This window comes from Mytilus edulis, chromosome 1, assembly GCF_963676685.1.
Source record: "Mytilus edulis chromosome 1, xbMytEdul2.2, whole genome shotgun sequence".
In the NCBI taxonomy this organism is placed as follows: domain Eukaryota; kingdom Metazoa; phylum Mollusca; class Bivalvia; order Mytilida; family Mytilidae; genus Mytilus; species Mytilus edulis.
This window is the reverse complement of record NC_092344.1, coordinates 114,865,926-114,879,821: the sequence shown is the minus strand read 5'-3', so window position 1 is coordinate 114,879,821 and position 13,896 is coordinate 114,865,926. Positions and strand designations below refer to the sequence as shown.

Below are 13,896 nucleotides of genomic sequence, written 5' to 3'. Positions count from 1 at the left end.
TTAGGGTATTGACATATAAGATGTGGTATAATTACCAATAAGTCAACTTTCTTACATAGATCAAATAAGGTAGACATTAGCATTATAGGTCACTATTTGGTTTTCAATAATGAGCAAAGCTATAAAATTATCAAATGTAAAACAAGTTCATTATGTTTCTGTTTGCTTTATATTTCAGAGAGATATTATAACAACTCGCATAACAGTGATGGTTTAGAAGCATCGGGTTCAAGTACCAACAGTGGACCATCCACAGGTTCTCACACACACCACTCCACACCAGGTCCACCAAGTCCACAAGAACCCTCAAAACCGACTCCACAACCAACTTGACATTAGTAATCTGAGGGTGCTGAGCTGTGATATAATAGTGTGCCTCCCTTGGGGACATGACACACCCACCTTGTTCCCAGGGGACCTGTACATATGCTGGTTGTTTGTCCTGGCATTTGAAAGCTTTACAGATTTGTGTTTAGTATTACTACAGTGATATTAACAGCCAAATATATATATATCTATATCCATTGTTAAAATTACTATGCAACATTGTAAGTGTTAGTGATTGTTAAAACTAGTCGTCATTTTTTTGTGTGAACATTACTAGTCCAAAGTGCTACCCCCTATAACTGTGATCTGTAATATATATTCTGTATTTAATATTATAATATTCTATTTATTTTCTTTTTCATATTATATAGAGTTTTTTTCTTCAAAAGATCAGGAAATAAAAAAATTATAAAAAATTAGTTCAAATTAATTAAAAATGATTAGCGATCAATTAGATAAATTTATCACACACATTATATCATGTTTGTTGTGGTTTCAAGCATAAACTTGTAAATTTTTTTTGTAACTTTCAAAATGTTGAGCATAAACATAGGAAATATTTGGTAGATAACTTATAAATTATTAAAGGTCCTCTAAATTACATGTTATTTCAGAAAGCAATATCTTAAAATATAGAATTTGATATTTGAAAACTAATTTGTTTGAATGTTTTACAAAATGAATTTCTTTGAGTAAGACTTTTTAAGTTCATATAATTGGTGGTTTTATTGAAATTTGTTTGTCAAACTGCTGAATAAATTGTCTTCCTGTTTTGTGTAACAATAATTAGATATATCATGTTAATCCTATGAGGCTGTTCTAACCCGGTGTTGTATTAGTTTTTATAAAATCTCTTTTCTGTCCCTTTTTCTGTTGAAGTAGATGCAATTTAAATAGTGGAACCTCAATATGGCAACTGAATAATAGTTAACTGAGTGAACAAAACTAATCAACAGTATTATGTCAAAAAATGTTCTTACAGTGATAGTACATGAACATAGTGTTGAATATTATCGTCTTGCTTTCTCCAATAGAAATGGAATGCTAGTGTCTGATAAACAATTATTGTATGCAAGAAAACAAACATGTGCCTTTGTATTGATGAAAAATTGAATACCTTGCCTCTTATTTAACCCCTTTAATGTTAGCTTTGATTATAAGTGGGTGTTTTTTTATGTCTAGCAAAGAATTTGGAGGGAGCAAAACTAAACTATTCCAGAGATCATTTATACCATAGAACGCAGCCCACGGAATGTTTCACCACGTTTGGGAAGATATCACATGTCTTAAGATTTTTATTCTTTATTCGATGCAATATTACAATACACAATGATTAATATAATATATTTAGAATTTTGTTAATTATTTAATAACTCTTCACCTTGAAATAATTGAAAATTGTAGAAAAATATTACTTGGCATCTATTTTTGACTGCTAAATTTTAAATCTTAAACTGTTATGTTTTATAATTCTAAAGACAATATATATTGGTCAGATTAAAATAAAAATAATTATACCCAGTCTAAAACAAACTATTTATCCAGAATAAACTTCATAATACAGCTTTCTCTGTCAAAATTAATTCAGGGTATGAAAAATATTCTATAATGTCTGTATTTAAGGAAAATTGATGTACCATAAATGAAGAAAATGATCTTGCAGTAGAATGTAGAACCATTGTTGTGATATTGTTTTGTTTAAGAAATGAAAATTTTGATAGTTTTATCTTTCCTTCAATTTATATCATATCTACCTCACTGTATGCACATAATTAAAATAATATGCACTTTGTATATGAAAGTTTGTACATTGTTGAATTGTTACAACTTGTTTTAATGAATATGTTTATCATGTCACCAAATATATAAAATCTCATCTTTGAAGATCATATTGCTAAAATTTCATCACAATTTTGTAGTGATTTTTAAGCAATATATTTCATGTATATATATGTAAATTATTAAATCGCAAAGGGCTTTCAATGAACAAATCAAAGATCATGCAACTGTTGGAATAAGACCGTGTAGTGCTGGTAGTTTGCTGTGTGTGTTAATACTCGTGTAAATAGTACAACAAATGGCATTTTGTTACTTTCAATCATGTTTGTATTTTTTTATATTAATTTTATTATTTATTTATAGATTAGCCACATCGTGTATGAAATCCACATTTGTATATCTACATTGTAAATTTTTGTTTTTATTTATTATTTTGTTATTATTAGTGTCTAAATCTTTGTTAAATTTCTTGCCATTGTTAATTTGCATTTTAACAAAGAAGTAGATATTATGTTAGACTAGTTGTTAATACGTTGCTATTTTTTATTTATTCTCTATATCTGGGTTAACGCCAAACTTTTAAAATATTTTAATTAGGAAATTTTATTTTTGTGCAAAGATTTACTGGGAAAACTGGAAAATATTTTATGTGAAGAACAGAATAAGACAGATTTTTTTTTTTAATATACATACTCTAATTGGTAGAATCTTCCAAATATTCTTGAAATAATCAAAAATAAAAACTAGATGTGTTTTCGTAACATAGAATCTTTAAATAATATTCATGAAATGACAAAAAGAAAAAAAAAGAAAACCACATTCTGTTAATATACTTTTAAGTATCAAAAAGTGTTTATGAAATTGTTGGAAATCCTCATTTCTTGGCAGATTAGTTTTCATATCAAATTTCAGTGTGGAATTGTTGTGTATTACATAGCTTAAATATAATTATCATTTTTAGAAATTTTATTTAGCAGTGTTTTCTTAGGTAGAAATTTGTTTTTTCTGGAGTAGATGTGTTTACAAACATTGAAAATAACAGAATTTGTTGTATTCTCGGATAGTTTGTTACCCTTCCATTATGTTTCAAGTCCAATGCTATTTGAGATTTTTACATAGTTCGTGCTGTTTCTATTCTACAAAGATTATAGGCATATGAAATGTCAGTGTCCTTTCATTATGCTATGATTGTACAGATCTTCAGGCTATATTATTCTGAAACATTGAACCTTGGTATAGATAGAAAGACAGATTATAGAAGTAGTTTTTATACGACCAGAAAGGTCAACCAGATATTTTATAGACCCCAAAACATTTAATTTATGAAAAAGTAATTCAGATTTAAATAATAACTACAGGCCAGTTCATTCTTATTCAAATACTCTAATGCTTTCTAAAGAAATGCTGATAATTGCTTCTAATTGAACAGGGCCTAGAAATATAAATGCCAAATTTCTTAGCCAAAAGAATAACTTGGGATCAAACCTAGAACTTGGTTACAGCCAGTTTAACCTTTGCATGAAAACCATGTTGTTATGCTTGTTATATCATGTTGTTTTGTATATTTTGTTTCCATTAGCTGGTGTTACTGTATAGTGTAGCTATCATAAACAGTGTAAATAAGTTTGTATACATATGCTTTAATTTATTATTTTTCGAGTGTGAGACGTACATGAGATGGGGGTGGAACCTTGACTGATGTCAAGGTTTTGGACACTTTAAAGTGTCTATGATCTGTGATCACATTTATACAGAATGGGGTCTGTTGTTATGTTTTTATACTGTTAAACATTTGATTTAGTGTTTTTGTATATTTTAAAAAAATGATACAAAAATAACATGTATTTTAATGAGTGATTTTTTGTCAGGGTATATAATATTAAGACGTATAGACTTTCATCCCAAGTTTTCTGTTAATATGTCAAACCTCTATTGCATGAAAGATGCATGATTAGATTATTTTGTTTCTTAAATCACAAAAATAAAAGTATATTGGGTTAAAATAGGAGTTTGAAATTAAATACATAATATGCAAGCAAATTGAAGTTGTACATACAGTGTGCCTTATTACTTAGAAATTTAGTAAGGAGATGGATCTAAAATAGAACAAATTTATTAAAGAAACAGTTAAACAATCTTTTAAATACTTGGATTATTCTTGTGTCCTAATTTTTTTATCATTTATATTCCATAATTGAATCTCTTTGATGCATAATTCATTTTAACAAATAGAGGTAATGAAATACTGATTGTTATTAATCGTTGACAGAGTTATCTAACTTGGTTACCATTGGTTACTACATTAATATGGAAACTTGCACCCTGATAAAGTTTCGAAATCTACACAGTGGTGTAGTAAAGTGGCATACAGACTGTATCCATTTATATTTTAGCAAATAAACATCTGGTTTTTATATACATTTGTAGTTGTTGTTAATATACCCTGGATTCTTTTGTCATCTGGTCAATAATTTCATGTTGAGAAACACCACCAGTCATCCTGTTCCAAGTTGGAAAAAATCCAATTAAAAAAGAAAAACAAAGTGGTGATGTCCATTGTTATTGAAGTGTAAAGCAATAACTATGTGTTCTAAATGCACAGGATATGATGATAAAGCACTTGAATATTTGGATTCACAACATACAGATGCTTTGTAATGCTATAAAATACATTCTTTTATAAAACAAGACTGCACATGCTGAAATGTCTCACTTTCTTTTCTAACCATTAATATTGTGTTATTCCATACACCATATACGCTTCAAATATAGTTGACATGTTGCACATGTATCAAAGAAACAAATTTTATCGGGAAAACTTAAGATTGATCAACGAACCATGAAAATAATGCCAGGGTCAGATGAACCCTGTCAGACAGATATGTACTCCTTACAATCATTACATGCTTTTGATTTATTGCATATAGTATCTAAGAAACAAATTTAACTAGGAAAACCAGACAGCCATATACAATCATTCCATATACCAAAGTTGACCTTTTGCTTATAGTATGAAAAAAACAGACCAAACAAGTGAAACTGCGAGCTACTGCTCACTGATGATACCCCCGCCGCAAGTGGATAATATTAATAGTGTAAAAATATGCAAGTGTTCGGTTAACAGGAAGTTGTCGAGTGATGAATCTGAAAACGCATCACACAGTATAGCTGACTTATAAAAATCCTGAAACCAAATTTCAGAAATCCTTGTATTGTAGTTCCTGAGAAAAATGTGACGAAAATTTTTAATTTGGTTATCATGTGTAAAATCATACAAGTGTTCGGTAAACAGGAAGTAGTCTAGTGATGAATCTGAAAACGCATCACACGGTATAGCTGACTTATATAAATCCTGAAACCAAATTTCAGAAATCCTTGTATTGTAGTTCCTGAGAAAAATGTGACGAAAATTTTCAACTTGGCTATCATGTGTAAAATCATACAAGTGTTCGGTAAACAGGAAATTGTCGAGTGATGAATCTGAAAACGCATCACACGGTATAGCTGACTTATATAAATCCTGAAACCAAATTTCAGAAATCCTTGTATTGTAGTTCCTGAGAAAAATGTGACGAAAATTTTCAACTTGGCTATCATGTTTAAAATCAGACAAGTGTTCGGTAAACAGGAAGTTGTCAAGTGATGAATCTGAAAACGCATCACACGGTATGGCTGACATATATAAATGTTGATACCAAATTACAGAAAGGGTGGATGTGTAGTTCCTGAGAAAAATGTGACGAAAGTTTCATGGGACGGACTGACTGACGGACTGACGGACTGATGGACGGACGGACGGACGGACTGACAGACAGAGGTAAAACAGTATACCCCCCCTTTTTTAAAGCGGGGGTATAAAAACAAAAATTTTAACACAGAGCAATGAATCATAAAAATGAGGGAAGGTCAAATAAAACATGCCTGACTGACAAACATCTTAAAATATTTCCATACATGAAATATGGTTGACTTTTTGCATACAGTATAAGAAAAAAATTGCTTTAACCACTGAACCATGGAACTGAGGCCAAGGTCAGACGACACCTGCAAGTTGGACAGGCACACCTTACAATCATTTCATACACCAAATATAGTAGACCTACAGCTGTATGGACTGTACCACAAAAACTTTTATATAAAGTATGGAGGATCCAGGTCTTCTACCTTCTGAAATTTAAAAGCCTTTGAGAAGTTTGTTAACACCGCCAGATCACTATCCCTATGTCTAGCTTTCTGTGATGGAAGTCTCAGGCTCAACGAAAAACTTAATATGAGTAATTGCTTCAGTTCTATATAATTGAATGTAACTCTGAATTTTCATAAATTGTCCTAAAGGTTAACATGACCTTCATCCCTATTTGTAAATATCATCAACAAGGCAGTCAAATTATAGGACCTGTATATCAAATACATTAATACAGAATGTTATGGTGTTAAGACCAAAATTTTTGTAAAAGTTTATATGCCAAGTTTATGATTAGTTTAATTGTACAGGATGAGAAAGTAATAATAGGCCAATAATATTTGATATTCCAATGCAGTGCTGTCTTTGTATAGTTGTAGTTCCAATTAGAAATGCAATGACATGACCCATTATATAAGTTCAAGAATTGGTTTGTTGTCAATATTGATGACAACACATGGCTTAATAACAAGCAAAGACCACTGCAGGTTGAAGGGTATCAACCTACACAGATTTATTTCACTAATGGCTCTATGTAGCATCCAGATACCGCTCATTATCATATGAATGAAGTAAGACCAAGGATGTTAATGCTATGAAGCTAAGAAATACACTGGAAATAAGTCACTTGAGCACAATACAACAGGTATTACTGTAAAAGGACATAAACTTTAAATGCACATAAATTGAATATTTGCAGTAATTTTGACAGCATATACTAACACTTGACGTGTTTGGAGACAATAAGTGTACATCTGTCTGCAGCCTTATCATGAAATGTCCAGTTGAATGATGTGTTAAGACATCATACATTTATCAACCAAAAACAAGCACCAGATTTTCAGGGTTAATTTTTTTTATGCCCCACCTAGGATAGTAGAGGGGCATCATGTTTTCTGGTCTGTGCCTCCGTTCGTTTGTTCGTCCGTCCGTCCTGTTTCAGGTTAAAGTTTTTGGTCAAGGTAGTTTTTGATGAAGGTGAAGTCCAATCAACTTGAAACTTGGTACACATGTTGCCCATGATATGGTCTTTCTAATTTGAATGTCAAATTAAAGTTTTACCTCAATTTTATGGTCCACTGAACATGGAAAATGATAGAGCAAGGGGGGCATCCGTGTACTTTGGACACATTCTTGTTTTTTTTAAAGGAAATGATTGATTGATTAGGGTATTAACGCCACTTTCAGCACTATTGTGCTTTTAGATGGCAGTCTGTTTTTCTGGTGGTTCTATCAGCGGACTCTGTCTTCCTACATTAATAAAAACCAATACAGTATTTCATATTGATAGTCCTAAAGATAAATTTTTACTACAAGTATCACATAAATTTAACATAATCAACGATCCTTGAAAATAAGGTCACAGTCAGATAAGCCATGCCAAACAGACATTTGCACTTTACAATCGTTACATACACCAATTACTGTTGACCTTTTGCTTAAAAGTTTACAAGAAACCTACCAAGCCTTGAACTAGCTTTCAGTAACTGAGAGTACTCTTGGGTGTCTTTTGTGTTTTTGTCACTTTTTTGTGTTCTTTGTTATCGATATGATGAGTTAGGCACTTTACGAGAGGCAAGATGTTTTTGGGTCTGTGCACCCTTTGTTCATCTGTCCCACTTCAGGTTAAAGTTTTTGATCAAGGTAGTTTTGATGAAGTTGAAGTCCAATCAACTTGAAACTTTGTACAGGTTCTTTATGATCTTTCTAATTTTAATGTCAATTTGAGTTTTGACCCCAATTTCATGGACAAACTTTTGTTATAGTTAGTTCTGATGTTGTACAATTACACCACTGTCCATGATTGGGTGGATGGTTTGTTCCCAGCATAAAACTTTAACCCTGTCACATTCTGTATGTGCCTGTCCTAAGTCAGTGTAATTCAGTGGTTGTCTTCTGCTGTTGTCGACCATATTTGTTTTAGTTTTTTTGTTTTGTTTATTGCTATGTAGTTAGTCTTCTTGCTTTATAAATTTGTCATTTTAGGGCCTTTTATAGGTTACAATGTTGTACAGGTTTTGTTGATTGTTGAAGGCAGTAAAGGGATTTTCCTGGAATGGTTGTTATTGTATTTTATCTCATCTTTTTTTAAAGTTCCAAAGATCTGGATTAATAAAACAAAATGTGACTATCTTTTGACATTTTGGCTGAAGAAATGGCTAAGTTCCTCAAAAAGTACCATAATAGCAGGTGCACAATTTTAGAAAAATGGGTTGAAATCAGTAGTTTATTTCGCAAATTAGGTGTCAAGCTTTCCCCACCTTTCATTTGAATCATCAAACAGCAACCAGACCAAAATAGGACAGTTGAGATCTTAAAAACTAGTTGAGCCCTTAGACTCAACTGACTGTCCCAAGTCAAGAACCTTGTTATTAGTAGTTATATCTTAGTACGGAGATTAAAATTATTCACAACTTTTATAGACACAAGCAGACTCAAAGCATGACATTGTATAGACAAATATCAGAAGTCTGAAGTCAGGAATATGAAAGTTGTTGTCCATTCGTTTGATGTGTTTGATCTTTTGATTTTGATTTAATACAAACTTTCTGTTTTGAATTTTCCTTCAAGTTCAGTTTTTTTTGTGATTTTACTTTGTTTGGTTATTGGGTTGTTGTCTCTTTAACATATAGCCCATATAATTCCTTTATTGATATAAATAAATAAAATTAAACTACTCTGATAGGCTGGAAATTGAGCAGAAAACATTAATTTTTATTAAGTAATTAACCATCTTTATATAATGTACTTTTACTGAAAGTGTAAGATAGGTTCAATTGAATTTTTGATGGAAAATGTTGGCACTACCTATTTTGGCCAGGTGAGAGAAAATTTTAATGGAATACATTTGGAAATGGTGTATCAATATATAACACAAAATTATTATTCGTAAAAAAGAAGCTAAGGAACATCATCATTCATGTACTTCTTAGTAGACTAGGGTGATATTTTAAACCGCACTTCTTAGTAGACTAGGGCAAATTGTACTTTTTACAAGACTAGGGTAATTTATCCTTTCAATTCTTAACGGTTTTTAGTTTAGACTGTGTTTTAAGCTAGTTTTAACTCTGTTGGCATTGTAACAAATACTTAACAAATATGTGAGATTCTTTTATTGTGTCGCTTTTACTTGCTTACATATAGCAAGGCAGTACATATATATAGATAAATATATACATACTAAAAAAAATCACACCCTGTAGTCATGGTAACCATTCATACAACATACATAGGAATGATAGCACTTCAGATATGTCAAGGACATATCGTAAAAATTTGTTGCTAAATTACAAAATACATATATAATGTCAACTGATTAATAATCTTTTCTGCTACTTAGCAAAAGAAGAAATAATTTGAAGTACTCAATTTTGCATCATTGACATGTAAATTGGATAAAGGGAGAAATGATTTCATATCTAATAACAACAGCAGCAGCACCAATTTAATAGTTTCTCCCTTTATCAAATATACACCAATCAAAAACAAGACTTTACCAAACAGTAACCAATCATTTCAACAATCTCAAAAACAATTATCTAATAACATGCATTCTTACTTCCACATCAAACAGGATAGAAAAATTGTTTACTCTAGTATATACAATTATAAAGCTTTGATCTGTGTATAAATAACTATATACATATAACAAAAATATGGAATTTAGTATCACATTATGAAGATATAATTAATGACAGCAATGGAATATGATCTAAATGCTTAATATCACAAGCTTGATATTTAAATAACCTAGCACTGTTCCCATAATATAACTATTTCCATCTTTTTTTGCAGGTTTCATATATAACATGGTAGCAATGTTCCCATATTATTTCCATCTTTTTTTGCAGGTTTAACATGTAACATAGTAGCAATGTTTCTATATGATTTTCAACTTTTTTTGCAAGTTTCACGTGTAACATGGTAAGATAATTTCATAATTACAGCCAAGATAATCTGCCTTTTACAAGAACTAAAGCAGCAAAATTAAATATATATCCTATATGAATAATGAATTATTTTTTCCGTGCTGGCGATGGTTTTGGTATTTTTGATACTTTTTTTGAGGCTGATGTAGGTGTTGAAGTTCTCCGTGTTTGTATCACATGTGTTTGGTATGTCATCGTTGTGGTGTTACGACCACCTTGATTTTTTGTCTCTTGTTGCACTGTTGTAAAGATTTCTGGTTCACTGGCTTCTGATGCCTCACTGTCTGCACGACTTGGTGGTCGACTACTTGTACTGGCTCTACTCGAGCTACGACTTACAGGGGTTGCTGGAAAAAAAAACAAACATATACAATTTCTTGATGTTTTTGTAACCGTCATATCTTATTCTGAGTACTTGAGAAAAGAAATACCCTTAATGAAGATTTTTTTTCCTAGAGAAAGAAAATCTCTTACAAATTATCAGATATTAAAGTATCAGCTCACCTAATATAAACCAACAGTTTATTTATTAAAGTGGATGAAAACCTAATTCAGGCTTATTTTTGTATTTCTTGATGTTACAAAATCTTCAATTAGCCTCCATATGAAATTACAGGATAAATGACTATATATTGATTTTCCTAAATGAGTCAAAATTGCTTTTGTTAAAAAAAAGTCCAATAAAAAAGATCATCTTAACCTGATTTCTGTAATTAGATGAAAAAACACTGAAGTCTGGAACAATGGTATTAATGTCATGAATTCATGTAAATATATCATACTTATACCGAAAAGAAAAGATTTCTGGAAATCATGATTCCCTCCCCTCCCCAGAATACGCCACTTTAAAAAAGTAGACCACTTTAACAAATTAAAACATATTCCATATTTATTTTCTTAAAGTCAAAGCCACCTGCTTAAATATCCAATTTTTTTTTACAGATTTGTAAGCCCATACTGACCTGGACTTTTCATGATATCTCTGCTGACTTTAGGTTTACTCATTCTATCACCAGACATAATCTGTCGTACTTCAACATCAGGGCTGTTTTTCATCCGTTGTCGCCATGGTGTTGGGTACTGGGTTTTCTCTCGTATCTGTAGATATAAATTTAAGAATCTTCATTTCTTTCAAAGAAAAAATTGAAAAACAAGTGTGATGTAAAATATTTTTGAATGATAAGTGCCATCATGTTTAAATAGTAATTACTAGTCCTGATAATCAGTGGTTTAATTTTATTATTAGGCCACAACATAGAAATTATTAACCTATTAAAATATAACTATAACAAGAATGTGTCCAAAGTACACGGATGCCCCACTCGCACTATCATTTTCCATGTTCCATGGACTGTAAAATTGGGTAAAAATGTAATTTAGCATTAAAATTAGCAAGATTATACTATAGGGAATATGTGTACTAAGTTTCAAGTTGATTGGACTTCAATTTCATCAAAAACTACCTTGACCAAAAACTTTAACCTGAAACTCGCACTTTCATCTTCTATGTTCAGTGGACCGTGAAATTGGGGTCAAAAGTTTAATTTGGCTGTAAAATTAGAAAGATCATATCATTAGGAACATGTGTACTTAGTTTCAAGTTGATTGGACTTCAGCTTCATCAAAAACTACCTTGACAAAAACTTTAACCTGAAGTGGGACGGACGGACGCACAGACAGACGGAGGGACTCTACTATCGTAGGTGGGGCATAAAAACAGAGATCAAGACCACATTTAGATAAAGCATATAGGTATGCTAACATACACCTCTTACATGTAACAAGTCTATACACATATGAACACATATTGATAATTGAGACCAAACTCTGGTTTACCAAATTAAATTTTACAAAAGATGACATCATGTATGCAAACTATAACAACATGTCTACTGATGTTTGTGTGTCAATCATCCTTAAATATTGTATGTGAACCAAATCTATGTTTACTTACATGTATACTAGGTACAGAGAGAGCTCTCTTTGTCCTCTGCTGCATTAATTCAAATGTTGGAAATAATAATTAAACTTTAAACATGTTAAATGAGTTTAGAATTTCTTTTTTATCCTTAGAATACATTTTATTAAGTTAAATTGTAATATTTATCTTTATAAGGGACTTTAAAATGTGTTTACTTTTGGTAGAAACTCCTGAAGTGGATACCTTAGTATGCAGGGTTGCCACAGATACCTTATTATGCAGGGTTGTCAAATATACCTTATGGTCCGAGTACACAGTTATTTCGTAGTGCATTTCTTTTAGACAATAAATGTAAATTAAAAAAATCCCACCTGCGCTTTCTCAATAACATTTTTACAGTGTGTTGTACTACTTTTGGGACAAATTATATCAAAATTATAGAAAACTTCATCAGCTCTAACTCAAAATATGGACAATTTTGTGTTAAGGGGGTCTTGAAATCTTTTGACAGCTTCCGAAGTGCTAAATTTTGACCTTTTTCAGCTGGACCTAATCACTACTTTACCTAAATATTTATGACCCAAATTTTTTTACAGTGTCATTTCACCCCCCAACTTGCTATATGAGGCATAAAACATGGAGAATTAAATTTGGAAGGGGTATAACAAAAATTGGCAAGTAACACACTGTCCACATTAAGGACTATATTCGTGAACAACGAAAATCAAAGGACGATAACTGTGTACTCGGACCTAATAGGATAGAAAAAGTTGACCAATCTTTATAAAACTTGGTATGACACAAGCCTAATATATTATAAGACTGCTTACAAAGTTTCATAGCAATAGGATATATATTATAGACACTATGATTAATTCTATATTCAACTTTACGTGTTAAATTTGGACGTTAAAATTGAGAAATTTCAACTATCAACATTTGGGGCTTTTAAAATTAAAATATTGCAAAAAAATACTTTTACAATGTCTTAATATATAATACATCATGTATTTAAAGCAAAAGAGTACTCATTTTATATATCAGACTTAGCATAATTTTTCAAAAGTCAAATTTATATGAGCCTGTGCCTAAAAATGGAGGTTTTCCAATGAAGGGGAGCCTTACATGAAGATGTAATATTTTCCAGCAATTTTAAATTTGTGAAGCTTTTTGATTATAAATGATCCTTACATATGTACTTAATGTACTTTAAATTGAAAGAAAACTTACAAATAACATATCATATTAGTTTAAAAGGGTCTTAGGCCAAGTATGACTAAAAATAATTTAGGGTCAATTTAGGCCGTAGCACATATTTACATTTAAAAATGCATATTGAAGCTTTAGGAAATAAAAAATTGTGTCTTTTCTATCATTTCTATACTCAGGTGACATGATACAATGAATCTGAGCACAAAAATCCTCTTACATTCAACTTTTTGAGCAGACAGTATGGTCTGATACAAAGATTTTTCACTTTTTAGTGAAATACTTGCATGCAATTTTAGTCTCAACAGGCTTATATTTGAACCACATGGTATCCTACAGAGGTAAAGAAAGATATTATGTGAAATGAAACAGGTACAAAAGACATTGTTAAGTGCTTTTTATACAAATTTAGTGAGGTCTTTATTATGGACTTCAACTTTTATGTACCATGCTCCTCACATTTAACTTGATCCAAACAGGGCGTTAGATGAGGGTCATTTATACAACACACTTTGCTCATATTGTCTGAGATAATCTTCTTTTCTGTA

General features: G+C 31.1%; 2 protein-coding genes across 24 annotated transcripts in view; one reads left to right on the top strand and one right to left on the bottom strand.

The window, feature by feature from the left end:
• LOC139501056 (nuclear factor 1 X-type-like) overlaps positions 1-4,524 on the top strand; it is a 39,840-nt gene extending 35,316 nt beyond the window's left edge. For all 8 annotated transcript variants that reach the window (XM_071290033.1, XM_071290058.1, XM_071290025.1 and 5 more), the window contains one exon: positions 179-4,524. In XM_071290033.1, coding sequence (XP_071146134.1) covers positions 179-333 — 155 coding nt within the window. In that variant the 3' untranslated portion in view covers positions 334-4,524. The remainder of the gene's footprint in view (positions 1-178) is intronic.
• A 4,863-nt stretch (positions 4,525-9,387) lies between these two features.
• LOC139500969 (uncharacterized) overlaps positions 9,388-13,896 on the bottom strand; it is a 159,224-nt gene continuing 154,715 nt past the window's right edge. For all 16 annotated transcript variants that reach the window (XM_071289946.1, XM_071289938.1, XM_071289915.1 and 13 more), the window contains 3 exons: positions 12,173-12,211; positions 11,181-11,316; positions 9,388-10,565 (listed from right to left, as the gene is read on the bottom strand). In XM_071289946.1, the coding sequence (XP_071146047.1) occupies positions 10,306-10,565; positions 11,181-11,316; positions 12,173-12,211 (435 nt within the window). In that variant the 3' untranslated portion in view covers positions 9,388-10,305. The remainder of the gene's footprint in view (positions 10,566-11,180; positions 11,317-12,172; positions 12,212-13,896) is intronic.